This window comes from Hippopotamus amphibius, chromosome 11 (assembly GCF_030028045.1).
Source record: "Hippopotamus amphibius kiboko isolate mHipAmp2 chromosome 11, mHipAmp2.hap2, whole genome shotgun sequence".
Classification (NCBI taxonomy): Eukaryota; Metazoa; Chordata; class Mammalia; order Artiodactyla; family Hippopotamidae; genus Hippopotamus; species Hippopotamus amphibius.
Genome location: NC_080196.1, coordinates 1730963 through 1758160, shown reverse-complemented (window position 1 = coordinate 1758160; position 27198 = coordinate 1730963). Strand labels below are relative to the sequence as shown.

General features: G+C 52.9%; 1 protein-coding gene across 1 annotated transcript in view; it reads left to right on the top strand.

Annotated features, from left to right (window-relative positions):
• Positions 1-16164, top strand: part of MYLK4 (myosin light chain kinase family member 4) — a 73206-nt gene extending 57042 nt beyond the window's left edge. The window contains exons 3-11 of the mRNA XM_057699784.1: positions 1042-1147; positions 4327-4420; positions 4498-4607; positions 5506-5647; positions 8416-8486; positions 9236-9364; positions 10000-10152; positions 12668-12746; positions 16096-16164. Of these exons, the coding sequence (XP_057555767.1) occupies positions 1042-1147; positions 4327-4420; positions 4498-4607; positions 5506-5647; positions 8416-8486; positions 9236-9364; positions 10000-10152; positions 12668-12746; positions 16096-16164 (953 nt within the window). The remainder of the gene's footprint in view (positions 1-1041; positions 1148-4326; positions 4421-4497; positions 4608-5505; positions 5648-8415; positions 8487-9235; positions 9365-9999; positions 10153-12667; positions 12747-16095) is intronic.
• Positions 16165-27198: the final 11034 nt, after the last annotated feature.

Here is a 27198-nt window from a genome sequence, read left to right as displayed (position 1 = left end):
TCAGTCACTTTACTGTTGGTCTGAAGAGATGAATGCCACCAAGAGAATTCTTTCATACCTTCTTCATTTTTCAGCCTGTTTATGGTGTGAGGGGAGAATGTCCTCATCAAATCAGATGCCCGGAGGTTTATATTGTCTGAATCTTTAAAAACATGAACACTTGACAGAGTACCTAGCTCAGGATAAGTGCTCAAGAATTATATTTGGAATAAATGTAAAGCCTTGAAAACAAAGTTACTTTCTATTCACTTCCCTTTGTACCCTTTGCACGCATGTGAGCAGCTGCACATAGTAGATGTTTAAGTCGCGAATCAATGGGGCACCGAATAGGTTCACGGCAAGCACGTTTCAACAGCAGTAACCATGGAAAAGTAAAAAGGATACTGGAAGCGTATTAGTGAGTAACTATGTATCTTAGACCTGACCCTGAGGTGGACTAGAGGTTAGATGCTTAGGCTGGAAGGTAGAAAGTGGGAGAAATTTGAGAGCTGTACGATATAGACTCAGCCAATTTTACCGGGTGTTTTATTTCCAACCAGGGAAAATGCATCTTTGTGGCTTAAATGTGTCTTAAATAAAGGCTAAAATATTTTGGAAAGTCATATATAGTAATATCAAAACTTTCAATGACATGAAGAAATTTTCCATTTTTTTCTCTCTGCTTTAATTAAAATAGTGGAATTTATCAGTGGTGCTTTAAAAAAAATGGATCAAATGGTTTCTGGAGTTTGAGTGTAAATGTCTCAGGTTTGCAAGTATTACCTGTTTGGACTGTATGAGGCTTGGAGATTTTTGACTGTTTTGACATTTCTGAAAGTTGTCCCGAAGACGGTTCAGAGGTCCTGACATCCTTTCTCAAAGGTCAGGTGTCACCTCCGTGGTCCACAGATCATAATACGAAACGAACACTTATATTCCCTGGATCATGAGAAATAAAACGGGTGCCCCACTGTGTTTTACTATCAAGTGAGCGCAGGGGCCCAGGGCCCAGGCTTGGCCTTCAGGCCCTTCTCACGCGGCCCTTCTCCTCTCCCCTCCCAGACGACGCCCCCGCACCGCCCGCACCGTTTGATCACCGTATTGTGACAGCCAAGCAGGCCGCGGTCAACAGCTTCTACACCGTGAGCAGAACAGAGATCTTAGGAGGGTGAGTAGCACTCAGCTTTAACACTGTCTCGACAAAAGACGAAAGAAGACAGCTTTCAAAGAGACGGGTCTTTTTTTTTTTTTTTATTCTTATAAATGTTTTAATTTTTTTAATTTTTTAGTTTTTGTATTGCTTTTTTCATGTTTTTAAATTTTTATTTTATATTAGAGTATAGTTAATTTATAATGTTGTGTTGGTTTCAGGTGTACGGCAAAATGATTCAGTTATACGTGTACATATATTTATTCGTTTTCAGGTTCTTTTCCATTATAGGTGATTACAGAACATCGGGTAGAGTTCCCTGTGCTGTGCGGTGCAGTGGCTCCTTGTTGGTCATCTATTTTATATGTAGTAGTGTGGTCATGTTAATCCCAAACTCCTAATTTATCCCTCTCCCCCCCACCTTTCTCCTTTGGTAACCCTAAGTTTGTTCTCTCTGTCTGTGAGTCTGTTTCTGTTTTGTAAATGAATTCGTTTGTATCATTTATTTTTAGATTCCACATATAAGTGATATTGTATGTTATTTGTCTTTCTCTGTCTGACTTACTTCACTTAGTATGACAATCCCTAGGTCCATGCATGTTGCTGCAAATGGCGTTATTTCATTCTTTTTTACGGTTGAGTAGTATTCCGTCGTACACGTGTGCCGCGTCTCCCTCATCCACGCCTCTGCGGGGGGACACCCAGGTTGCCTCCACGTCTTGGCTGTTGCGAACAGTGCTGCTGTGAACCAAGAGACGGGCCTTGAGACTCTCGTGTGTTTGCCAGTGTCAACCAGAGAACCAGAAACAGCACGAGTGGGCATCTTAAGAGATGGTGACCATTTCTGAACGTTGTCACCGGTGCTGGAGAGGCAGATGTGGGGACGACCCTCCACAGTCATCTTCTGCTTCACGTTCCGTGTTGTCCTGTGTGGAGTCAGAGGAACCCAGTGTGAGGCCCCAGAACGTTTAGAAGCTTGGAAACCGAGGAACAAAATGCAGAAATGAGCGAACACTTTACTTCTCACTGGGCGTGTTAAGTCTCTTTTACCATTGTTGGTTTCCCATTCACACGGTTACTGTGGGAATTGCTATCATTCATTTCAGTCAGTTACTTGCCTCCCGGAAGGACTTATTGGCAGGACATCCACACCCACTCTCTCCCTGAAGAAAGAAGAGTCAAGTCCGTGGGGGGCGGGTCCCTCGCTGGGGGAAGCTCCTTCCTCTCCCACCTCAGTCACGACCCCCTGGGAGATCGTGTAACTCAGAGCCTGAATTAGTAAGTTGACTCCCCTCAGCATACCTATGTAAATAGGAAGAGGAAAGCAGAAAATCTATACAAACATACAGAAATTTACTTACCAACACAGGGAAAACATGCGTCACTACTGCAGCGCGTGCTTCTGCCTGTGGTGGGTGGGGGTGTCCCTCCTTCCTCTCCCAATCCCACGTCTCCTCTGCCCTTTGTCACACGGATGCACCTGAACTTTCTCCTCCTTGGCCGGCTGACCACAGAGCAGCCCCCTGGAGCCCGTGAGGATGGGCCGAGGGGAAAGGTGCACGGCACTCTGCAGTCTTACGGCACCCAGCAGCTTTTTTGTGTCTTGAGGGGCTTTGGTGGCACACCGGCAACTGTTTCTCTAGAAGAGGAAAGTTATTTGCAGAAGTGGCTTTGAAACCACAACCAGGGTTTGTGCGGGTTTCCGGTCGAGGTGTGTCAGTGACGCTTAGAGTTGCCTTCCTGCCCCTTCGGGCAGCGTTGGCTCTTCTTCGTTGTCCTGCAGGTGGGACCGGCTGCCCATCACCCCTGTTCTGGGCTCCATAGGTAAATGAGAGAAACACAGTCAGGTGTGGAGGTCATCAGCTGGTGGCCTCCTTCCCCGTTGCAGGGGAGTCAGGACGCAGCAAACTGCCCTGCTCTTGTGGCGGCGCTGCTGCGCCGTGGCTGGGAGCCCTGGACCCCGCACGCGGCATCAGGCCCCGGAGGTGTCCTGGGGTTCATCTCCCCCGCGGCCTGTAGGGCAATTAGAGTCCGGGCTCGCCACGCTCAGTTACCATGAGGTTATCAGCCCGGCGGGCCAGCGGGGACCCTGTGAGGTCACCTCATCCCTCCAGGCCTACAGGGCAAACCATGCCAGAGAGACCGAGCGGGTGGTCCTGAAGCGAAACAGCGGTGTGGCACTGCTGCTGGGCAGGCCGTTGCTAATTAGGAGAAACAAGCCTTTTCTTAATGAGCAGCCACATCTGAAGTGCCCGGGGCTGTAGGTTCATGGGCTCCAGGAAAGAGACCCCGTCTGGACCGGTGGGTGCGATTGAAGTCACACTTGGCTGTGCTTATGGTAATGCCACCCCCAGGACCCATCTGCCTCTGCACAGGGAGTGTGGCTGAGTGGGGTGGGGTGGGGTGACCGCCCCCCTTTTTGGCTCTTGCCACGACCCTCCCCTCTGCAGCCCCCAGGATGCCGTGGGCTTTGGGCCCATGACAGTGGGGAAGCTTTCCTTCCACTCCTGAGTGTGGCCAGCACTGCACAGCAAGGCTCGTGGGTTCCAGCTATTTCACTAAGTCAGGAGTCACAGTAAGCAAGTCGGACGTGAAGACGGTTCACGAGTGAGCATTTCGGCACAGGATGACATTTGTAAGAAGCTGGCTTATGAAGGGTGTTTAAATTTACATCCAAGTGAAACTGTCAAAAATTTCACAGGTCATGATGTAATACCTATTTTGATTAAATGTGTCTATGTCCAATTTTGTTATTACTTCTTATTTATATGCAGTTTCCAAAAATAACCTGATATGCCTGACCTACAGCCTGTATCATTCATATGCTTACAGAAAGAGTGTGTGTTCAGAAATAGTCTATTTTTTTCTATGTCAGACGTTCTCAAATTTTAGGGTGCAAATGAACCGCCCAAGGGGCACTGTGAAAGTCCAGGTTCCGGGGCCTCCCCGGCCTCCCTGCTTCAGTAGGGCTGGGGTAGGGCTGGGCATCGCCCCGCCGGGGGTTCTGATGCCAGTGGACGGTATCAGAACTTGACCTGTTCTAGGAGATGTTGGCCACAGCAGGTGCATAACAGGCTTGCTCATTCAACGTCAGAAAGAGGGGTGCAGGGCAGCTGCATTGTCCACTGGGCAGTGGCTGGAGCAGGGCCCTGGCGGGGACAGAGCCTCACGCCAGGCCACGTCCTCTTCCTTGGCAGGGGGCGCTTCGGCCAGGTTCACAAGTGTGAGGAGAAAGCCACAGGCCTGAAGCTGGCGGCCAAGATCATCAAGACCAGAGGCCTGAAGGACAAGGTAAGGGCTGTGCGGCGTGGACCCCGGCTGGCCTGCGGTCGTCCTCCCGGTGCTGACCCAGCCCTCCTGCTTCCCAGGATGACGTGAAGAACGAGATCAGCGTCATGAACCAGCTGGACCACGTGAACCTCATCCAGCTCTACGACGCCTTCGAGTCTAAGAACGACATCGTCCTGGTCATGGAGTAGTACGTGCCCCACCCCGTTCCCCCAGACCTGTGCGCACAGCCAGGCCCCCCCCCCCCCCCCCCCCCCACGGCTGCGGCTCCGTCCTGCCTCACAGCCGCTGGACCACGCCGGGCGCCGCGGTCCCGGCTGCCTGCGTCAGGCTCTCCTCCGCTTCGGGAAGGAAATCACGCAGGAGCTGGTGCCTCCGCGTGAGGTTTTGCTGATGGGCAGCAGGACGCAGCACAGGGTCCGCTTTAAATCCCAGCTGTGCTGTCAGAGCCCCGGCTTCACCCTTGCTCTGGGTAACCCGGAGGAAAGTGCTTCCTGAACTGCATCTCCCCTTCGACCGAATTGCTAATACAAAGTTCATGTCAAACTCTTGGAGTAGGGCTAAGAAGCTTCTGTTTCAAATCACTTCTACAGAAACTTAGTAAGTGTTTAGTTGGAAAGTGAGTCGTTCTGACGGACACTGGACCAGCGTTTGTGACTCACGTCATTTCCCCGCCCCCAGCCCCGCTCTCAGGTTTTGTTCTTTGTTGTGCGATAGGGGTTCTGGGTAACAATGTAGCCAGCCGCAGCCACCCAGAAGCCTTTTATCACGAGGTTAGTCTAAGCTCCTGGTGATGCTGGGACCCCGTCCCCGTCCTCCCCGCGTCCTCCTCATCCCCACGGACATTAGGAAGCAGCAGAGGTGGACCCAGCCCAGAGCTGTGGCCGCCGGATGCAAGGGCCTCGAGACTTCCCGTCTGTGACACTGACAGTGGCTCCAGGAAGGGCCTTCCCTGTAAGAGGCGTCTGGCTGAGAGGGTAGAGACAGAGCTGCACACACGCCTGTTGGAGGAGTCCAAGGAGCTCAGACGTGAGGAACACATGCTCATCAAGGGGTCATGACTCAGGACTCCCCCTCTTTCCCTGCAGTGTGGACGGAGGGGAGCTCTTCGACCGCATCATCGATGACAACTGCAGCCTGACCGAGCTTGATACCATCCTGTTCATCAGGCAGATATGTGAGGGGATAAGACACATGCACCAGATGTACATCCTCCACCTGGACCTGAAGGTAGGGTGTGTTCCGCATCGTATGAAACGTACGCCCTTCCCAAACCCTTCAGGGGGTGGATCGGGTCAGGGGGCCCTGTCGGGTCTGCACCCCAGCTCGGGAGGCGGGTCCTGTCACTGGGGCGTGTTCAGGATTCTTAGCCTCATCTCCCTATTTCCAGCTTCTGTCACCCCATAATATGTGCATGTCTCCATCTGCAGGGACTGCTATTCAGATTCTTGTAACTTGCCTGTGTTAAAGGAATTCACATGGGAGATGGTTTCCACAACAACCACCGCCACCGCTGTCACCTCTACCACCACCACCATCACCACCATCACAGCATCCTTGCTGCATCCTCTCATTATTAGGTTGAATAGCTGGGGGAATTCTAGTTACGTCCGAATTCCCTGGTTGTAGCCAAACTTTCCTGCTCTCCAAGAATCCTCAGCACTCTCCTAAAACCTTTCAGGAAGCTGCGGGCCTTAGGGGTTGTTTTTCTGCAGGCATGCTAGAGCACAGAGGAGAAAGCTATGGCAGAATGGGATACAGGGCGGCCAGAGGGCGATGCTAAAAGGGTGAGGGGCAGAAGGGTGGTGGGGTGGGGCAGGGCAGCCGCCCGGGAGCCATGGAAAGCCTGCGTGAACAGTGGGGGGCCAAGCCTTCTCTCTCCTCTTACTTAATGACCCTTCCCTGTTGCTCTCTCGCATCATGAAGCCCCTAGACTCCGGACTGTGCACAGTTACAAGTGAAAGACCGGGCGCACGAACCCCAACCAGCTCTAATATCGTAAAGTGCATCTTCTTGTGTGGCTCAGTCATTTTTTTCATTTCCCTGTTTGCACAGCATGACCGTGAGATAAAATATATATTCTGTATAACATGCCATCCCCTGCAAGTCATCAGGGATTGCGGAGCTAAATAAATTTAACTTCCTTAAATAGGTTTCCGTGGGTGTCTGCTCCTCTGACTTGGCCCCCTCAGTGTCCTGATTTATGTGCTTTGCTTTCCCACTCCTGGGGCAGGAGGAAGTGGTGTATAAAATGACACAGTCAGAGGTTACAGAGCATGAGCGAGGCCCGTGGCTGTGAGCTGCTCTGATAATGCGTGTTTTCATGGAACGTGTTCACTGAGTGTAGCGGGTCTACAAACATCCCTAGTGGGCTGGATTGGCACCTGAAGCACGGACCCAACCCGCCATAGGTCAGACCACTCTACACGTGGCTTCACAGTGTTGACTGAGGACTCGCACGGGCAGCTTTGGTCGTGGCTCGTGTGTGAAGAGCACGGTGAAGGCGACAGCTGGGCGAGTCGCTGGGGACCCGGCGTCCCTTTCAGGAAGCTCCTTGCAAGGAAAGGGGCCAAAACAGTGGCTGCTGGTCACTCTGTAGGGGGACCATAGGTGACTTAAAAATGGTCTCCTTTATATATTTTTTATGTTTTGCAAATCTTGTTCAATGAATATGCTTTAATTTCATAATTATAAAAAAATTTAACCTTTCGAAGTGCCCTCAGAGCTGTCTCTTTACATTCTGCAAACAGAGTTTTTACGTCACGGTGCTCTTTGGCAATGGGACAGCTTTATACATGACCGATCAGTTATTTAAGCATGAGGCCAAAACTGCCTGTACGGCATCCACTTCTCTATAAATTGCCTTTGCTTATAGACATCTGTTTTAGAGATATTTTGGAAAAGGGCTTATAAAGACGCCCTGCCCAACCAAATGGACTATTGAATATTGACAAGGAGACACTAGGTCATTTCACAGAGTGTTTCTGCGTTTCTGATCTCATTCTAACCTCTTCTCTACCTAGACAGGCAGGAGAGGGGCAGCCGCGATCCCATCTAAAGGATGGGACACGAATCCTGGGGATCTGGCGACTTGGCTAACACCCCCCCCCCCCCGCCCGTCCCGGCACTTAGGGATTATTTTGGGCTTAATTGGGATTAATTAGAGCTTGAAAGTTTCAGGCAATTCTTTGAAAACTTTATTTCTCTTTTATGAATAACCTTGACTTCAAATCAAATCCCTTATTTTCCCCAGACTTCAGTTTTTCAGTCCTAACAAAGGCAGGTACACTTGTAAGACGTTCTGTAAACACCGAGTTGCAGTACTACCCACGTTTCTCCTCTCCACCCCGAGACTGTCCTGTTGGCAGGGCAAAGTCCTTCCAGACTCAAACTCCAAGGGAACACTTAGTCAAGGGTTTTAGGCACTGAGACCAAACTCAGCAAAACTCTGGAACTGCCAAGAATGAAGACTGAACGGCTGTGGGGGAGCCCGCCTTTCACATATGACTTTCCCAGAGACCGAGCTCAAAGGGAAAGTCTGGAGGTCAGGGCCGTTCACATTACAGTGCCTGTTCAGTGTGGCTGGGGGAACGAACCAGGCCATTTCTCCTGGAACTCATAAATCCTCGGGAAAAATATCCCTCCAAGAAGGGGAATTCATACTTCATAACTTTAGGGGGGCAGATGTCAAGGCTGAGACGCCTCCCCCAGTCCATTTGGAAAGTCATGAGGCAGGAGACCTCCGCCTGGGCTCCCGCGTGATGGGCCACTGCAGGGCCGGGGCGGGGCCGGGCAGGGTCAGGCCAGCTTGGCAGGCAAACCCGCGCCTCACCCACCACATAATTAGAGGAGGAAAGACCCGCGCAGACCAGCCAGCCCCAGAGTGAAAGGCCTGGTGTGTTTTTCCTGAGCGTTGCTGTATTTTTAGTTGTGGTTCAAGGACAATTTGAGTGAAGGAGGGTTGTTTTCATTGCTAATGTGTCTCTTTCTCCTGGCAGCCTGAGAACATCCTGTGTGTGAATCGGGAGACTAAACAAATAAAAATTATTGACTTTGGATTGGCCAGAAGGTATGTCAGTTTGGACACAGGTGTGTGAACTGAGGCCGGGAGCGCGAGGGGCGCTCTTTCTCTGCAAAGAGAAATCCTTCGTACCCCTTGGTTTCACACCCCCGTTTAGAATTGACCAAAGTTATGTTTCAGCTTTACCTTGCTGGCTTCAGAATCTGAACGTTCAGGAGTCTCTGCAGTGCATGCAAGAAAAATAGGGCATGTTAAAACCTAACACATTAATTCAGAATTTGTAAGAGTTTGTCTTAGTCTTTTCTGTTTGTTCCATCTGTAAAGAGAAGATTTACTTAAAAAACTTAATAGGGTGAGCAAGATTGCAAAGGGTTCTGGCACAGATACGCTTTTTAAGGGAACACAGAGTTTACCTGGACCTCAGTGCATTAGTGAGAATGTTAAACGGCTGTAAATTCCTGCATCTTCTTTATTCATTAAAACAGGCTTATTCCAGCATTGGCATGCCACAGGCTGTATCCCTGCTCCTTTTGTCATGGTCCATAAGTCACGTGTCCTAATTATTCTGAGAGGCTTTTCTCACAATCATTTCAGATTATTAAGCCTTTCCGGTGGGAAGCTTGTTTACAAGTTTTGGACACTATCTCTCCACTATGTGATGTCCTTTAAAGCCTCTTGATTTTAAACCCGCTGAGTGGCTGCAGTTATTTTGCTTGTAGGCTGCATCCCTTCCGTTTCCATGCGTTTTGACTTTTGACTGACCTGTCCGCTCCCCTGCATCGTTTCCTAAACTCCAGGTACAAACCCAGAGAGAAGCTGAAGGTGAACTTCGGAACGCCAGAATTCCTCGCCCCTGAAGTTGTGAACTACGATTTTGTTTCCTTTCCCACCGACATGTGGAGCGTGGGGGTTATCACCTACATGCTGTAAGGGGACCCCAGCCCCTCTGACACGTGCTCTCAGTCGTCCCGTGTATCCTCCTGGCTATTTTAAAAAGCCCTCATTTAGGTCTTTCAAAAATAAATAACTCTGCCCCACATTCGGGTACTTCCTAGGCTCTGTTGGCTCCCGCGGGTGAAAGGAGTAAATTCTTTCCCTGTACCTCATCTGAAAAAGGAAAAGTGTGTCTTCTTTATGAATCACCCTAACTCCTAGGACAACACCGAGTGTCCTAAAAGTAATTAAAAAAAGCAACCGCCCCCAAACTTGTGTCCTGATCCCTTAAATGACTAAGTAGCCTTACTCTTCAGCGGTGACATTCCTGGCAGTTGCCATCTGAGGACGTGACGGCCCTTTGCTGGCTGTAAAATGCTTTGAAAGGGCAGTGGTGCTCTTCTCTGAGATTCGTAGTTGAGTGTAGCTGCCGCCTTCGTTGTGACCGTTGTTTAGTTAGGTGTTGGAGTGGGAGATGGAGCATTTTCTCAGTTGCAAAAACATAGTATAAACTTGTGCTTGATTCGTGGTTTTCTGCCTTCTTTCAGTTTTAAATGACAGAACCAACTTAACCGTACAGGGTGGAAGGTGTTTAAAGACTACTCACCCCGGACACTGTGTCTTACAGACTCAGCGGTTTGTCCCCCTTCCTGGGAGACAGTGACGCCGAGACCCTCAGCAACATCCTGGCCTGCAGGTGGGACCTGGAGGACGAGGAGTTTCAGGACGTCTCGGGGGAGGCCCGGGAGTTCCTCTCCAAGCTTCTGATCAAGGAGAAGAGGTGACCACCTTCACACTATGCGCGGGAAGAAGCGGGGGTAACAGGGAGGCATGTGCCACCAGGGTTGTGAGAACGCGTGCCAGAGGACCAATCACCAGCCCCCTCGGGGACATCTGTGATGTGCCCGCGAGCTTGTAGGCAGAATGAGTTTGATGCTCTTGACCCAGACTACTGGGATCTGGGATGGCAGGGTCATGAGGCTTGCATGGGGCTGCAAAAACCCCTCCTTGTGCCTTTACGATGAGGCAATTAGGGTCTCTTGCTGGGCCTCGGTGGACTCGCTCAGAGTGAAGGGTTTGGGACAAGTTGTTCCCATGATCCCTTTCTCACCTGCGAGGCATGTGTGGCTCCGGGTAGGCGCCCACTTGACGACCATTGCATCTGAGAGCCTGCCGTGGGCCAGACGGTGCCCCTGCCACACAACCCAGCTCCACGGGTGGAACGTATCAGTGATGTTCTATGCGTGAGACTCCAAGATCCCACGGCGGGCTAAGCGGCGGGACCGAAACTCAGCATGAGGCCGTGCCCTTAACCATTATGTTTTCCACGGCCTTCCAGTTTTCAGTCCTGCTGAAATCACATAATTCAAAATTGAGTGCACGAAGGATAGTGATACGGAAACACAGGGGCTTGCATTTTAGAATTGCGGGGGTGGGGGGGTTGGGGACCAGGTCAGAGCCTGGCACACCCCCTCACTCGGCACGTGGCTGACCGTCTCCGAGCTGCGGGAAGTGGGTCTTGGGCTCTGAGAACAGATGCCTGAAGCCCAGTCCCTGCCTTGAAGTAACTCACGACCTACCAGAAGACACGGGTTTTTTTTTAAAGAGACAGTGCAGTGTGGTTAACATTTATTAGAGACTGAGTATATCGACACAGGCCAGAACTGGGCTTGAAGGGTGAGGAGGGCTTAGCCCGGCTGCAGTGTCAACCCAAGGGAGTCCTTAGAGCCAGGAACGAGGGGGAAAGGCACGGGAGCCGACGTAACCAGCGTCACTGTCTGAACGCCCGCAGAGGACAGACGTAAAATGTCATCTCTGCCGAATCCCTGGAGGCTGAGAAATCACATTTACTGAGAACCCATGTTACAGAAGTGCTCTGCTGTGTCAGCGGGGTCCACCCTCCCGTGGTCCCGTGGCGTGTGGACGTTGTCACTGTGACCTCACAGATGAGGAAGCTGAGGCTCAGGGCGCCAGCACCCCCACCCGTCCCCTCCGCCTGAGGACGTGGTTCCTACCTGAGGAGCGACAGTCACATGTTTGGGCAGGAAAACGACTGTCTGGGCATTCAAGGCAACGCAGCTCTGATCACCACAGAGCAGACTTCCGGGCTGCAAAAGCGCGCTTGGAATTGTATTAAATACTTAATTATTCGTATGATGTTACAGTTAACTTTTTAATAGTCAGCTCTTAAAAGTCTGACACTGGAGGGCAGGACTAGTTTTTCAGCACAGTCAGCTATTGGAACGCTTCTGGGGTCCGACACGGAGAATTATGCTAATCAACAGAGTAACTCTTCCAGCTGAAGTTGGTGGAGGTCAAGAGGTTTTTTTTTTTAATTATATCTGTTCATTTGGGGTCCCACTGGTGATGCTGTCACCAAGTTATCCTTCCCTGACTAAAGTAAAGACTTCTCTCTTCTTTTTCTTTTTAATTGAAGTGTCGTTAATTTACAATGTTGTGTTAGTTTCAAGCATACAGCAAAGTGATTCAGTTATACTTATCTATTTTCTTTTTCAGATTCTTTTCCATCATATCCTCTTCTTATGCTCAAATATTTGGTATCTGATGAAGCAGTTTTATTGAAGCAATTTTATAAATTGAACTTCATGACTGCTTGAAACTACTTTCTTGACGTTTCAGAAGCAGACCTCAGGTTGTTGCACTCATACTTTTTTAGTTTGAAAAGTTATTTTGTTTAATGTGATAAACATGAGCACACAAGACAAGTTTACAAAACTCAGAGTTATAACACAATCTTTATGATTCTTCCTCATATAGTTTTTAATTGTATAAACCGTTGTTGCCTCAGAGGGTCTAATCTACTCTCAATACGTGCCCTGACCCTCCATCTGCTTCTCTATTTGACTCTTCAAAACGTCTTAATTCAAACATTAGAAACACATATTGTTCGAAACTTTTAACATGTGAATTGCTTTTGCAATCATCAAGAATCATCGTAGGATTCTGTCCTCACAATAAGAAATACACGTTCATCCTCCAGCTGACAGATAGAAGTTCAGTGTGCGAAACTCAGACGTTCCACCAAGAATGGTTACTTTCACTGGAAGGCAGAAGTTCAGTTGTTAACAAGAATTCTGAATTATTTGCCTTGCTTGTCTTGCCGATATTGTCACTCTGTTTGGATTGGGAGGTAACCCCCAGTCCCTGACACCGACTCCAGAGAGGACAGCATCGCCCGTGAATGTGACATGCGACCCCTGGTCTCCCAAAGGCGGTGGCCAGAGCCAAGGTCTGGTTTGCCGTTGTCCCTAATGAGCCCCTGCGTTTCCCTTTAGCTGGAGAATAAGTGCAAGTGAAGCTCTCAAGCACCCTTGGCTGTCGGACCAGAAGCTCCACTCCAGGCTCGGCGCGCAGGTAACACCTCCTGCTTCTCGTCTGCTTTCCCAGTCGGCTGCCATCTCTGAGGATCAGATGCTACGAGCACCTCAGCCTTGAGTGGAGTTCTTTCTAACTCATTTCTCACAGGCTTCCAGTCTTGTGCTTAAAATGCTTTTATTGAGCAATTTGTGTTTTTAGTGAATGGTAATTATGTTGTCTGGTAGAGGACTGTTTTCAGCAGAACTACCCCTGGCGCTGATTATCCAATCCCTGTGTCCATCGTAAAGTGAATTGTCTCGCTGTAGCTGTGCAGACACACGCACACACACACACACGTGCAGCCTAGAGTATATAGACACATAACGTTTTGGAGAACACACGGTAATGTACATTCAAGGTAAATATCCTCCTTAAAAACACAACTCAGAATTCTAACTTCGGTGCTTACCTGCTCTCATCTGCTTTGGGTGCCAAAAAACTGTAATATTCAGCTTGGTCAAGGGATTACTGTATTAGGTACGTGTGAAGGAGGCTCTTACCAGAGACTGAATGCAGGTGCGTGGTGAACGCGGAGCGTGGCTGAGCCGCGCTCTGTGATCGCTTCCTGCACAGACCCCCATCGGCTCTCGTTGCCTTAATTCCCGCTTACACCCCAGCTCCCTCGTCTGCCCCTCAGCACAGGTTTCTCTCCTAAGTTTCGGATCCGGACACCCACCTGCATGCCAGGCATCTCCGCTCGGATGGTCTCAGCCCTGAACTGAACGCACCCCTAACCTCACCTCCTCCTCGACCACCGTCCCAGGACGCCTCCCCGAATGGCGTGCACGAGACTTCCCCTCCCGCAGTCCCCGCCTCTCGTCTGTAGTCCACCTCCAAGCCCTGTCCGTGGCTTCCCCAGGCATCTCTGCACCCGCACTGTCCTCTCCACTGCACGGCTGTCTCGCCCGTGACACCTGTCACCTGAATTACTATCAGCCACCTCCAGGCTGTCTCCACCCAAAGAGGGTGGCTATTATGCAAGTCACACAGAAGCAGATGTGTAGCATGCAAGTAACTTTGCTGAACATGGCGGGTGGTCAACGGGGCAAGACACAGAGAGAGGCAAGGGGCAGACTCCGCCGCCAGTCCTCACGGGGGACGTGGGCCCGGCGTGAGCAGCAGCTGGGACGGCTGCCGGCGTGTCCCGCTGCCGGGCGTGCGTGATACATCCCCTTTCCTCCATCTTTGCTTGCCCACCTCCCGGGCTTGGAGCGGAGCTTTTCCACTGACCGAAGCCCTGGGATGACTGTGCTCCAGGGACTCATTTTTTCCACATCCAGTTTTTATTGAAATTAACTTCACTTCTAAATTCAGCTCAGTAGTAAGTTTTATTTGTGTCTGAATATACCTTTCCTTGATAATTGGTACTGATGTCAAGTAAAAATAGGCTGTTCCCTAGTAGGCAGCTCACCCAGACTGCATAAACACTTATTAGGGTCACCGACCTGCTCTGGGCCAATTTTCCACCGACGTATTTTTATCCAAGCTCATTGGTGTCCAAATACACTTTGACGTGGGGGACCATATGGAAGCCACAGCAGATAATTAATGACTTTATACAGTTATGAAAGTGTTTAAAAATATGTTTTAAGCCATATAAAGACAACAACAACAAAAATCACCTTTTTGTTGTTCTCTCCAACTGCTGGTACCTAAGGTGAGTAGATACTTCAAGAATGGTGAGGGCTTAAAAGCATTCCCTGTGTAAATCCAGTCGGTTACCATGGAAGCGATAATTACACAGGGTTGAGGCAGCCACTGTCCTCACCGCTCTGTGAGCACTAACCCGTTTGGTCCTCAGGCCGAGCCTCCGAGGAGGCGCTGCGATACCCCCATCACGTGGAGGAGGCCGCCGGGGACAGGGTTACGGACGTGCAGGGTCCCACCACGGGCAGTAGGCTCGGGAGTCGGGTGAGGGTCCCCACTCTGCCGTCCTGCTGCGGCGTTTCCGCAACCATCCTCGTAGGACACTGTTGCTGTTACCGAAAGCCAACGCTCAAAATTAGTATATTTTATTCTTCAGTGAAGTATTGAGACTAATTTTTTTCCAAAAGATTCATGTCTGGAATAATCTTGGCACACTGTTCTATAGAGTCAGAATTCAACTTTATGTTGAAAATTTAACTCTTACCCAGACTATTTAAATCTAAATTCTATTTTTAAAAGTTTTCTTAATAAACTTTTATCTCTTTTAATTGTGTTGTGCTTAAAAGCACCTCCTGTTTCTGAACCGCTGAGCGTGGCTGTGATCAGTGAGTGCAAGAAGGGTTTCCCTTCGCAGGCGCCAAGGCCCCGAGGTTCTCCGCTTTCTCCGTTACGCTCATGATGCCGTGCCCCCGCCTTTCCTCGTGTCCCCCATCCACACGTGACCCAGCTTCCATCAGAAACAGCTCTCACCTGGGCTGGGGCAGAGCCTCCCAAACTGCAAGCCTATGAGAACGTAGCAAGCACCGACTGTGTTCCACGCTTTGGGGCCGGAGGAAGGAAAACAGAACAAGTGCAGCACGATTCTTTCCTCCCAGAGCTAAAGACCTTCTACCTCTCCTTCCCACCCCCCGCGCACCCACCTCAGCTCACACCCCTTCCCATTTCCTGAGCTAATAAAACAACCTACGAGCTCACAGTCCACCTCTGCTCACGCCTTCCCTAACTCACCAAATCACTCCGTTAAAGCTCTGATCATGTGATTCCCTGATCAGAAAAGCCTTCCAGTCTTTCCCCCATGCACCCTGAACACCCACACCCAGCCGTTCAGGCCCCACCACATCCTGATGTCGGGTCCCCAGCCCTGTCCCCACGGCTCCTTCCAGGTTGGCCCAGATCCCAGTGAGTGTCTGAGGCCCACTTTCAGCGCTGCCGTCTCCAGCCCAGCTCTTCTCAAGCCCCAAACTGGGGGCGCTTTCTCTGCCCTCTTGAGCCTCTCCCTGCCCCAGCACATAACTCGTGTCTGCTGGATCTGAACGTCTGGAAGAAGCAGTGTCTGTCTGACTCATCCTTGTGGTCATTCTGTCTTGGGCTTCGTTGAAGCGAGCATTTGTCGACGTGAGTTTTGACAAAACACACACATGCAAAAGTCAGGTGTCAGGAGGCGCGAAGCGCCTTGTCTGTGACTCTGAGGGGAAGGGTGGGGACGCAGAGCATGAGGGCCGCGTGGGGGCCGCCCTCGAGCTGGACTCGGGGCCGGGGAGTGTGTCTGTCAGAGGCCATCAGCTTTCGGTCTCCAGGGACGCCTCTGCAAGAGCAGGGCCTACCTGGTGACAAGACACTGCCTCTGCAAGTGTGGTCAGAGGGCAAGTCAGGCGCTGACGTCCTGATCCTCCTTGAAATGTCTTCTTGGTTCTCCTAGAAGAGGAAGAATTGCTGCTCTGATGCCCAGGACCCGGTGGCCAAACAGTCCACGGAGGTGCCCTCCTGAAAGGTTGGTCTCGGGCCTTTTCCTACAGAGGCATTTGCGCCTGAAGAAGGGGAGGGAGAGAAGGGCCGTGTGACTGTGGGAAGCGGGGCAGCATTTCCTCTGGGGTGGAGGGCGTGACATCAGACTGCTGTGATGGAAGCCGCTCCGCCATTTCCAGCGCAGACGCCTCCGTCGTGTGACTGGTGGGCCAGATGTGCTCTCACGCCCTGTGCTGGCTGAGGGGCTCCCATGAGGCCGTCCAGGCGAAGCCCGGAGGCCAGGGGCTGCGCAAATGGGGTGTTCAGGAAGCCGTACCTGCGCAGACGTGGTGCCTGGGGGGGAGGTGGCACCTTTTTGGTGGAGATGGGGAGAGCGAGGACGAGCCCCCAAGGCCACGCCCCCGCTCAGCGGTAGCGCGTGACCACCCCCGAGCTGCCCCTGGGTCTGGGCCCACGCTTGGACCCCGAGGAAACACCTCTTCACATGAAGCCTCTGCCCTGCCTAGAATCTTGTCGGAATTATTCAGAGGGAGCTTTCCACGTTAGTATCTTCTGTTACCTCAATAAATGGCCTGACTTACGGCCTCGAGGAGAGGCCTAGGGGAGGGTACTTATTACAGGGGACTTTCAGAGACGCCAGAGTCTCCACCTGGTGGGGGACACGCGCCCCCTGCCAGCCGGCTCCCTGGTCTGGGGCGTCAGCGCCCCGGCCGGACTCGCGCCTGGCAAGGCCGTGCTCCTCCTGCAGCCCGCTCTCCCTGCCCTCTTGCTCTGACTTGCACTTGCTCGGGCCCTGAGGTTTCCTGTGTCTCTGACTGTGCATATTCTCGTAAGCCGCCTTGAATCCGTTGCAGGGTGAGATCAGGCAGAAATAATTCAGTAAATCATGATAAAGGTCACGAGCCAGCACGAGGCACGCCTTCGGCCTTTGCTGTGAGGGTCGCCGGAGGACTCTGCCACTGCTTCAGAAATCGATAGGGAGTCAACAGGAAAGCTTCTGCTTTCCACATACAGAGACCGTTCTCGTTTGTCCAACATAGCAAGGGCTCGGAGTTTGGGAACAGGAAGGGGTCGTTTTGTGTCTGGTGACAGCGTGGAGGAGGAGGACTCTCCGTGCTCCGGGGCCTGGGATGCATGCAGCTGGGCCTCGCTGTGAGCCCTGAGCCCTGGCGTCCACAGGCAGCTGGGCCTGGTCGGTCCTTCTCTGTCCCCCCAACCCCCTCCCAGGGGCAGCTTCATCCCCGGTGACCACAAACCCCAAGGGTTTGCCACAAACCACTTTCCCACCATAAACCTGGGTGACTCTGCAGGCCCGGTGCGAACGGATTCAGCGGGTGACAGGAGGCAGGCCTGTCGCCAGGGTCTGGGGGGATGATGAGGGGCAGGGGTGGGAGGTGGCTGACTCTTTCCAAGAACGTTGGCTCTGCAAGCCAAGGCGACGGAAGGTGGCGGCCAGGCAGTGCCCTTCAGGCAGAGAACAAAGACGACAGCGTTTGAGTCGGTCACCCGGCCCGGCGACACGCCGTCTTTGTCGGAGATGCTCCGTGAGACCGCTCTACACTTGGCCGGCCACTCAGGCTGGGAGCCTTCCCTTCCTGCGCCTCCCCCCGCCCCCGACTCAGGGGCCACAGAAACCCACCCTAGTCCCACTGTGTGTCCCTGCGATGTGGGTGCTTCCTGGTTTACTTTCTCGCTTTTTTCTTTTTCAATTTAAAATACAAGCTTAAGATGTTAACTCTGAGAGCAGCCTTCTTCGAGAAGAATATTGTGTTAAAAAAGTAGCTCGTTCTTCACAATCTTTCCTGCCAGAAAAGAAGATGGGGGTTTTGGCAAGACAACATGAGTAAAACCAATTTTGAGACAATATTGATTTTTAAAATCTGGTGGTGGAAGATGATTCCTGTGGAACGAGAGTGGCTCCCAGGCCTTATGAATAAGGCACAACGTGCAGTGTAAACTGAGGCGAGGAATCTCCTGCGGTTTGTTAGAGGTTTTTTGATGGGTTGAGGAAACACTCTAAAAATCAAACGGGTATCGTTTTGTTTCTCGTTTCTGTTGCCCTCTGCCAGCCCATGAGACGAGCACTGGGGACAAGTCCTCAGATCCCTAGGAATGATGTATCGATAGATGCAGCCTGGGGTCCCACGTGGTCGTGAAGCACATGGAAACATTCCCACGCGCATCTCAGCCTCACGCTGAACCCGGATCGAGCTGGCAGGCCGCGCAGGCCGCAGCAGCTTCGGAGGTGAAACAAAGAGGCCTTGTCCCTCGATGTTGCAAATAGTGCTAAAATAGCTTGCATAACTAAAAAAAACAAAGAAACAACAACAAAAAAAGAACCACCCAGCTCTGGTCAGCAGCGGGACCCTTCAAGGGGTGTCTGTTTTGCGCACGGACACACATACATTATAAAAAGTCATCTGTGGTTTCCTAAGGGGCACAACCAACTCATTACAATTTTAAAAGCCCTGCTGAATTAACAAGAGTCATATTTTGTTTGCTTTGCAGGAAAACTGCTGTGGTTGCTGCTGCTTTGAAAAGATTTTTGGAAAAATCAGCAGTTCTGATGCCTTGACCCCTGTGGAGACGGGAGGGGAAGCTGTCACACTGCACTGTGAGCGCCTCTGCCAGGCGCAGGGGTGGGGAGGTGGGGGTGGGGGGTGGGGAATGGACACTCAGAGCTGCAGCCCTTGGGGGCAGGCAAGCCCGCACCCCCTCCTCGCAGCCCACACCCTGCAGCAGTGCACACCCGAGAGGACTTTTCCCTGCCACCCTGAGCTTCAGAACTTTTGATCTTAGGCGCTGGAGCACGGGGTGCATTATTTCTGCTATTTCTCACATCACTAGAGCAATCGTCCTGGAGGTTTCGTTGCGATTTTGAAACATGTTGGATGCAGAGGCAAACTCATATTTAGGACGGATAAACAACAAGGTCCTACTGTAGAGCACAGGGAACTGTATTCAGTCTCCTGTGGTAGACCATCATGGAAAAGAATATGAAAAACAATGTATCTGTATGTAAAAAAAAATGTTGGATACATTTAGAGGGAGAATTGCCTTTCAAAGAGGGGAGTACGTCACCAGAAAACATCCTAAGTCTGGTGCATCCTTGACCACTTTGTTTCTCAGACTGTGTTACTTTGATTGGGTCTGAAATCAGGTGACTCCAGCCGATAGTAATTTGCTTTCCGTGAATTCTCAGGCAAGAGGCATCAGACATTCTCTCTTCCATTTATTCCGAAATCCTCCCCTAGAGCAGCAGGGTCGTCTAAGCAGCTGGTCTACTTTCAAACGAGGGACGCGCGTTGTCGCCGTGCACCTTGCTCTCTTCCGAGGGAGCCCTTATCCGCGTGAAACACTTTGAGAGGTGGTGCGGGGTCAGTCTTTACAATCACGGCCTTTGGAATAACATTAACCGTCCTGAGAGCTTCCCTCGACGTGGCTGAAACGAGAAGAGGTGGGCCTGGTGGGTCCTGAGAGGGACAGTGCCCTGCTTCCTGTCCAAGTGACCTCACTCCCACCGAAAGCCAGGGGAGCCTCCGCTCACTTTGGGGACGCGACACTGAGTTCCAGTTGGAAGCTTCTCCTTGTTCCAAAGCTCGTGTGCCATTTTACCACAGACGTGGGCCCTGCTGCGGAGACGGAAGCAGAGGCGTGCAGAGCGACTCCACGCCCGGCACCACGCCCACCACCTGCTTCTTAAGCCTCCCTCACAGTTTCCACTCCCAAATACCTGTTGTGTTGAGATCAGCTATAATAGTGTCTTTATTTTTAGATTAAATCGTTCTAGGCTCCAGTTGTCTCAACAGCGATGAAACAAAATAAGAGCAGCTCGGGGGCCTCCTGGGCCAGGGAGGTTCCACGCGCTGGCTTTTCCCCATCATTTCCAAGCCCACCTCGTGAGTCCTCACCGCCTGCCCACGAATAACGACACGTGCACCGTCCTTTCTCTCGTGTTGCAGGTACGGGGGATGCAGACGCAGAGGATGATGTGTAATTAGTTCAGACCACACGCCAATTTTCGGGTCCTGCTGGCCGTGGAGGGTCCTCCTTTCTGGCCTCTGCTCTTGCACTGCGAGGTGCCTCTCTCTTCCTTGGGCCTCTGCATTTATCCAAGGGTGGCCTCTCCGGTTCCTGTTCTGTGACTATGCTTCAAGTGTTCGGTTTCCTTAAAACACACACACACACACACACACACACACACACACACACACACACAGAGCCCTGTGACTGAAGTGTTATGTTACCGTGCTATCTTTAGTGGCTGGTACTCATTGAGTCTGGAAAAATGCAAGCCAGGGCAGGCTCAATTCTCAGTCCACAGAACAGAGAGCTGGCATCCACTCAAGTGCGGAACAGGACGCGGGGGCCTGACTTGAAGCCCCTCGTGGAGGGCGTTTTCTGGCCTGGGAGCGGGCTCCCGCCCAGCCCGAGCAGGAGGCCTCTGCAGGGCGCGCGGATGGCAGCCACTCCCGCTCGCTTTCCCCGGTCCTGCCGCGCACGGAGGGGCAGCCGTGCTTTCTCTGCCAGGGTCACCCACGGACGACCGCACGGGCGGCGGGTGGGACCCCACAGGTCAGGGGTTAGGAAAGGAGACCCTCCTTTGAAGACAGCAGTCCTTAGCCTTTGTGGTTGGGTTTCCACGTCGGCCGGGGAGGCAGCCGCATGCGGCGGGGGCCTCTTCTGTGGGAGCGGAGGCGAGGCTGCGCCGCAGAGCGGGCTGGGAGCCTAGCGGTCCGGTCTCCGGTCTCTCGCGCGGCCGGTCCCCCCCCCCCCCCCCCCACGCCCTCGCGCGGCCGCGGCCCCCGGCGGCGCGGACCCGAGCGGGCTCTGCACATCCGAGCGGAGCCCGACGCCCGCGCGGACCGAGCAGTGGCGCGTGGCTGGCCCGGGGCCGCGGGGGGCCCTGCCGCCCAGGCCGCGCCGCTTCTCCAGTAAATGGGGGGAGTCAAGCCCCGAGGGGGCACTTCCCGCCGCCGGAGAGAAATTAGCTTCACCAGCCATCAAGGAAAAGCACGTCAACATCCGTCACGCGAGAGACACCAGCAGGTACCCAGAGTCGGGGAGCGAAGGGCTCAGGCCCAGCGTGGGACGCGAACACTTCTGCGGCGGCTGCTCGCTGGACTGAACCTGGGGAACGACCTCGGGGTGAGGTCGCGTGACTCGCGTCTGCTGGGCCCCGGGGGGTGCGTGCACCTGCTTTCCTTCCCGCGTGACGTGACGTCGCTGTCTCGCCTCCAAAACGGAAGCTGGATGGCGCGCCGTGGCGGGACGCGGCGGGACGCCCCGCGAGGCGGGCTCTGCGTGCGGCCCCCCCAGCCTCTTTGGGATGACAGGTACGTTTCCCAAGGGCCGGCTGCTTCCTGTGCTAGAGGAAGCGTGATGCCGCACTTCCTGGCGGTGACTTCCCGGATGAGGGTGACCTCTGTGCATCGCGTGGAAGGCACAGCGTCTCCCTTGGCAGGTGTGGGCCCCTCTCCCAGCTCCGGCTCCCTCAGGCGGGTTTTCCCTCAGTGACCTCTGTGTGGGCAGGTCCACCTTCCGTGAAGGCGTCTAGAGCCGCCCCTACTGCCCACTCAAAGGAGCAGAGGACGTCCCTCACCTGCCTGCGCCCGCGTGGAGTCCTGTGTGTTCTCTGCCGGCTGATAGGCGCCAGGGGGCCCTTTGGATGAGGTTTCCCAGTGTGGATAAGACGTGAAAACGGAGCCGTACAGGGGTTACTGCACGTATCCTATGTGCTGTCTGTCTCTGAACGTGGTGTCATCCAGCGGCCCTCCTTTGCCTTGTCAAGACGTGTGACCGTCATATACATGTGTTAGGCTGAAGAATAAATTTGGACCTTGTTTATCCTTTGGTTGACGAGCTCATTTATGCGACGGAGTGGACTTGGCAGATGTGATGCAAACAGTCTCCTCTGGACCAGGCTGGCATATTACATCCCCTGAGACCCAGACGTGGGGCTACGCTTGCAGGGGCCCCAGGACCGTCTGGGGGAACCCCGGGGAAACCACCCCCCGTGTGGAAACACAGTGGGTACAGGGAACCAACACAAGGCTCAGGGTTTTTTCCCCTGATTTTAACACAAAAACGTGGACTGAGATGTATATAAAGCATCTCGCGCCAGAACCGTGTCTGAGAAATCCTGAAGGCAGCTAGCAGCAGCTCGCGCTCTAAGGCGCCGTGGGGAGAGTCCTCAGACCCAGCACGCCTGCGCCCGCAGAGCGCGTCCTGGCTGGACCGCTGCTGTGCCGGGCAGCTCCCAGCCACCGGCCTGAGGCTGAGCTGGGGCCGCGCCCGACTGAGACGGTCCTGCCGAGGTTTCCGGTGACCCCGCTGGAAGCAGAAGTGGGCCCTGTGTTCTCACAAAGCCACGCTTCCGTCTCGTCGGAGTCTCAGTCCTTCCGGCCCAGCGTCCAGGCGAGGCCTTCTGACTTCTTCCCCAGAGGAGGGAGCTCAGGGCTCCTCTGTGGTCTCGGGACACAAGGACACCTGTGCATTTGATCCTGGCCCCTGCCTCCTGACCCAGAGCTCCTAAAACCCTGGGGATTTCCTGAGCAACCGCACCTGAGCAGTTGCCTCTGGTGGCTCTCGGAGGATGAGGCCAGTGGCTGGAGGACCCAACCCCGGGAGCTCTGAGCCCCACCCCTGCCGCCCACCTCTGGGGAGGGGAAAGGCACTGGGGACTGACCCACGAGCTGATCGGTCACATCTAGGCAAACCTCTGTTATATGTGAAGGGGTCTGGAGCGTTTCTGGGTTGGAGAACGTGCCGGGGGGCGATGCACTCCCCTCCGTGGGCACAGCAGCTCCTGCGCTCAGGACCCTCCGACCTCGCCCTGCGCACCTCTTGCTCAGGCTGCCATCCGTGTCCTTTACTACGTCCTCATACTATCCTGGGAGCAGTAAGCAGAGTTATTCCCTGGGTTCTGTTAACCGATTATAAATTCAAATTATTGAAGCCGAGGAGGGAGCCTTGGGCCGCCTTGCTGTGTAGTCACGTCTGACAGAAGCGCGTCTGGGTGGGGGGGTGGTCTGTGGGTCTGAGCCCGGAACCCAGGGGTCTGCGCCGACTCCAAGCAGTGGGGGTCAGGACTGATCACGGGAGGAAAAACCCGCACATTTGCTGTCAGAAATGCTCCGGGTAGATAAGCAGTTTTCCTTCAGCCCCCAGCATTCGCACGAAGCAGGTCCTGGGTTCAGCTCCGCCTTTTCCAGGAACAGCTCACTGCCGGGGCCCGGGACTCGGGGACAAGGACCGGGCACCGACCTCCCGGCGCTTCTCCTTGCTCTCTCCCGGGTAGGGGGAGGGGGCGGTCCCCCTCACCCTCTCCCCAGGGGAGACGCTAAACCCACGGCATCACTTCCCCGACTCCTCCCTGCTCTGAAAGGCGACCCCCACCCCTCGAGATCCGGACCGTCGGGGGATGAGGGGCTCCTGAGGCCCCCCTTCGGTAACTTACTTCCTTGCTCCTAACACAGGGCTTCCGGGGAGCTGTGGTCTGTGTCCCTGGACGCCCGATGTTGCCGTGGTACAGGTCGGTTCTCGGGAAAGATACTCACCTGTGCGTAGCCGGCGCGTGACCTCACCTGCAGAGCTCAGCCCCTCACAGCTCACCCAGTTGTTACTAGAGAATTCTAAAACATCCTCCTCTCCTCCAGCAGGACCGCACCTGCCGCTCCGGGCCACCCGACAGCTGCTGCTCTGCAGGGGGCACTGCTTCCTGACAGCCCTCCGGGTACCACCCATGTGTTTCCCGGAGCCCCCATCGCCCTGGCGCTGTGCGCCCAGCCAGGCAGCCCTTGGGGAAGCGCAGAGAACGCTCCCTGCCCATCCGCCGCGGTGTTCATGCTCAGACAGACCTGGGCCAACCTCCACACCTGTCAGGATCTCGGGAGCTACTACCAGCATCCAGTAGGTAGGGCAGAGTGACCCTCCCCCAGAACCTGGCTGCTGGCCGGTATCTGGTCCAAGGAAAGTGAGGTTCAGGCTGAATTCTGTCTTTCCTACACATGATGGCACAGGCACAGCCAGTTACAAAACCTGCTGTGTGAGCCCCGTGGAGCTTCAGCGCGCAGGCCTCTCAGGTCTTGTGACGGTACCTCGTGTGGAAGGGTCCCTCAAGACAGACGTGACAGTATTCTAATAGCAAGATCCAGGGCACTGCTTAGTTGGATCAGATGACAGCAACCTTGATAAACGTCTGACATCCCCAACAGAATTCAAAGGCCTGGGGGCCTCTCTCAAGCGTATAGGCTCCTGAGCTTGCTCTTATATTATCATGTAAGAATTATGACATTATTACTATTCTGATGTTATATTATATTTTTATTCTTCATTTGAGAGTGGAAATGTCTGTACAACATTTCTAGCCAATCCATACTTTAAACACACTTATTTCACCAATTAAAAAAAAATTCTAGTGTCTATTAGGTCAATTTCAAACTCCTCTGTTGTTGAATGGATAGGAGGATAGAAGAATAGATTGTACAGACCAGCATTCTTATGTTGATGTCAGATGCTACCTGCTACGCCCTGGAGTGTGACATCTTTCTAATGTTAACTAACTTCTGTGTCACAGAATTTTACAAGGAATCACAGGCAAAATCATACGGGTTGGCTACAGTACTTCACACAATTCTTCCTTAGAAAAGCCCTTCCTGTTTCTGCCTTTGGCCCATCTCTGAGCTGGTTGAGGAACGCAGAGTCCCTGTCTTTCTCGTGATGCTCTGTTCTGCTCCAAAACGCACAGCTCATAAAGGCCACTGGGCCCGTCTGGATCCCTGGATCCCTGTACCTTTAGTGACATCTCTGCCGGATAGAACCAGCTAACACTGATGTATGACCACAGGACCATCAAATACCGGTGCTTTCTCTCCCTCTTATCCGTCTAATGACGCATGTCCCTAACGCAGGTGTGAAACATGAGCTGGAATCTTGCTGCTCTAGGAAGCTCGAGGCCACACGCATCCCCACCAGAGGGATGGCCCCTCCGCGCCCACTTTCCTCTAAAGACTCAGATCCTGCGCTTTCCTGTGGTGAGGTGGACTCGTGATGAGCACCTGCCCCTCGCAGGCCACCTCCTGCTTCTTCCCTCTCCATCCCCCACCTGGGGGCTCCTGCCAAACACAGCCCCTCCCTCATGGCCCTCCTGGACGTCACGGTGAGTCTCCTGGACTCCAGTCTCCTTCTCCTGCACTCCTCCCTGCTGGCAATTTTATTTTCAAAGCACAGATCTAATGATATCACTTGAAAGTTTAGAACTTCAGTCTCAAAAAAAAATTAAACTCCCTAAGGTCAGGTTTGAGACCCTCACCCACTAGTGTGGGTCTTTTCACACTACTTACTTCTCAGCATCATTTGCTGAATACCCCCCACCCCTCCCACCCCCACTAACTAAAGACACAGGAATTATATCTCCTAAGCTTCCAGCAGGGTCGTAATATGGCGTCTCTGACCGGGTTAGGGCTTTAGATGCGGGTCTTCTGGGACACCACAGTTGCTAAAATGTTGAATGTAATGCCTTTAGACCATTCAGGCACCAATAAAGGGTTCAGACTGTTGGTGTGTTGTTTCTCTTTATCATGGACAACTTGTGCTAGAAAATAGCACGACTAGAGGAGGATCTGATTCCTGGCCGGCCGGCTGGCACAGCTGGCAGACTGACGCTGTTTTGGCAGGAGACCTCAGCTCCTCACCAGGTGAACCTCTCCGTGCGGTGGCCCCGTGACGCTGGCTTCTCGGAGAGTAAGGTGCAAACCTCCATCTCTTTACGACCTGCTCCCTGATGTCCACGGTGTCCTGTTCCACGTGGGGAGGGACTACCCGGGTGCGAATCACGCGGTGAGAATCGTGAGGGCCCATTTTGAAGGCTAGTGACCATTGACTGTCCTGTGGGTCCTCAGTGACACCCGTCCCTCCCATGTGCGAACACCTCCCCTGCTCCAAGGGCCCCTCGAGGTCCCCTTCTGCTGTGACATCTGCTCAGAGTCAGGAATATCACTGCCTAAACCATGTCTGGCTGTGCACGAGTCTTCCTCAGTGACATTCCTTAAGTGCAGCTCCTCGAGTCTGGTTCCTCTTGGTCCAAAGTCATGTAAGCCAGCACACACACACCTAGCCCACAGTGGCGGACAGGCATGGGACAGCCACGAAAATTCCTACTCAGGATGCGGGGAAAGGGACAGCGTACAAGAGTGACTGGCCCATAGCAGTTCTGAAATTCAGCAGGTGGAAGCTGGGAGCTCCTGGTTCAGGACTCAGCCCTGCTCCTCCCAGAGCCATTTGCTCTTGGCTCTGCTCTCTGGGGTCGTGGCCTCACCGCTGAGTCCCTCTTCCTCGTGTGTGAAAGCTAGTCTGTGTGCAGCCCTGTAGGGGCTGCTTCCTGCCAGGAGAAGTTGGAGGAACAAAGGCCCCTTTCCTTTTTTGCTCTCCTTGCACGTTTCAGTCCACGCGGGTGGTGCACCTGGCGATAGAAATCTTTTAAAAGCTTTATAGGTCACCTGTGACTATTATTGGGGTTGACTCTGTTAGAAAAAGGCCACACCACAGACCTCGGCACATAGAGGGCAGCACCCTCAAACACCCCAGGAGCCCTGTTGTTTGGCCGAGAGGTTCTCTGAAGCACTGCCTTGGATGTTTCCGAGGTCTTAATGAAGATTTTAAACTCTTGGCTTCACGATCAGACCATGTTTTCTTCAGAGTGCCCTGGATTTGATCTTTACCTGGAAGCCTTTTTGTAACTGTAGTATCATTTGTTGTCTGGAGAGGCTGAGTTTTAAAATTTCCTTTTATTTGAGTCCTTCCTGTAGTGTAGCTGTCTCTCCTCATGTTTTATGCAAACAGCAATTACAAGAAGAAACCAAGAAGCACTTTCAGCTGTCTCTGGAAGTCTCCTTAGCTAGACCACACAGCTCGTTTGGTAAGTTTCCCACCTCCCCCAATATTTAAAAAAAAAAAAATTTTTGTCTTTATTGTCTGTGTTACAATATTGCTTCTGTTTTATTATTTTTTTATTTATTTATTTTTGGTTTTTTGGCCACAAGGCATGTGGGATCCC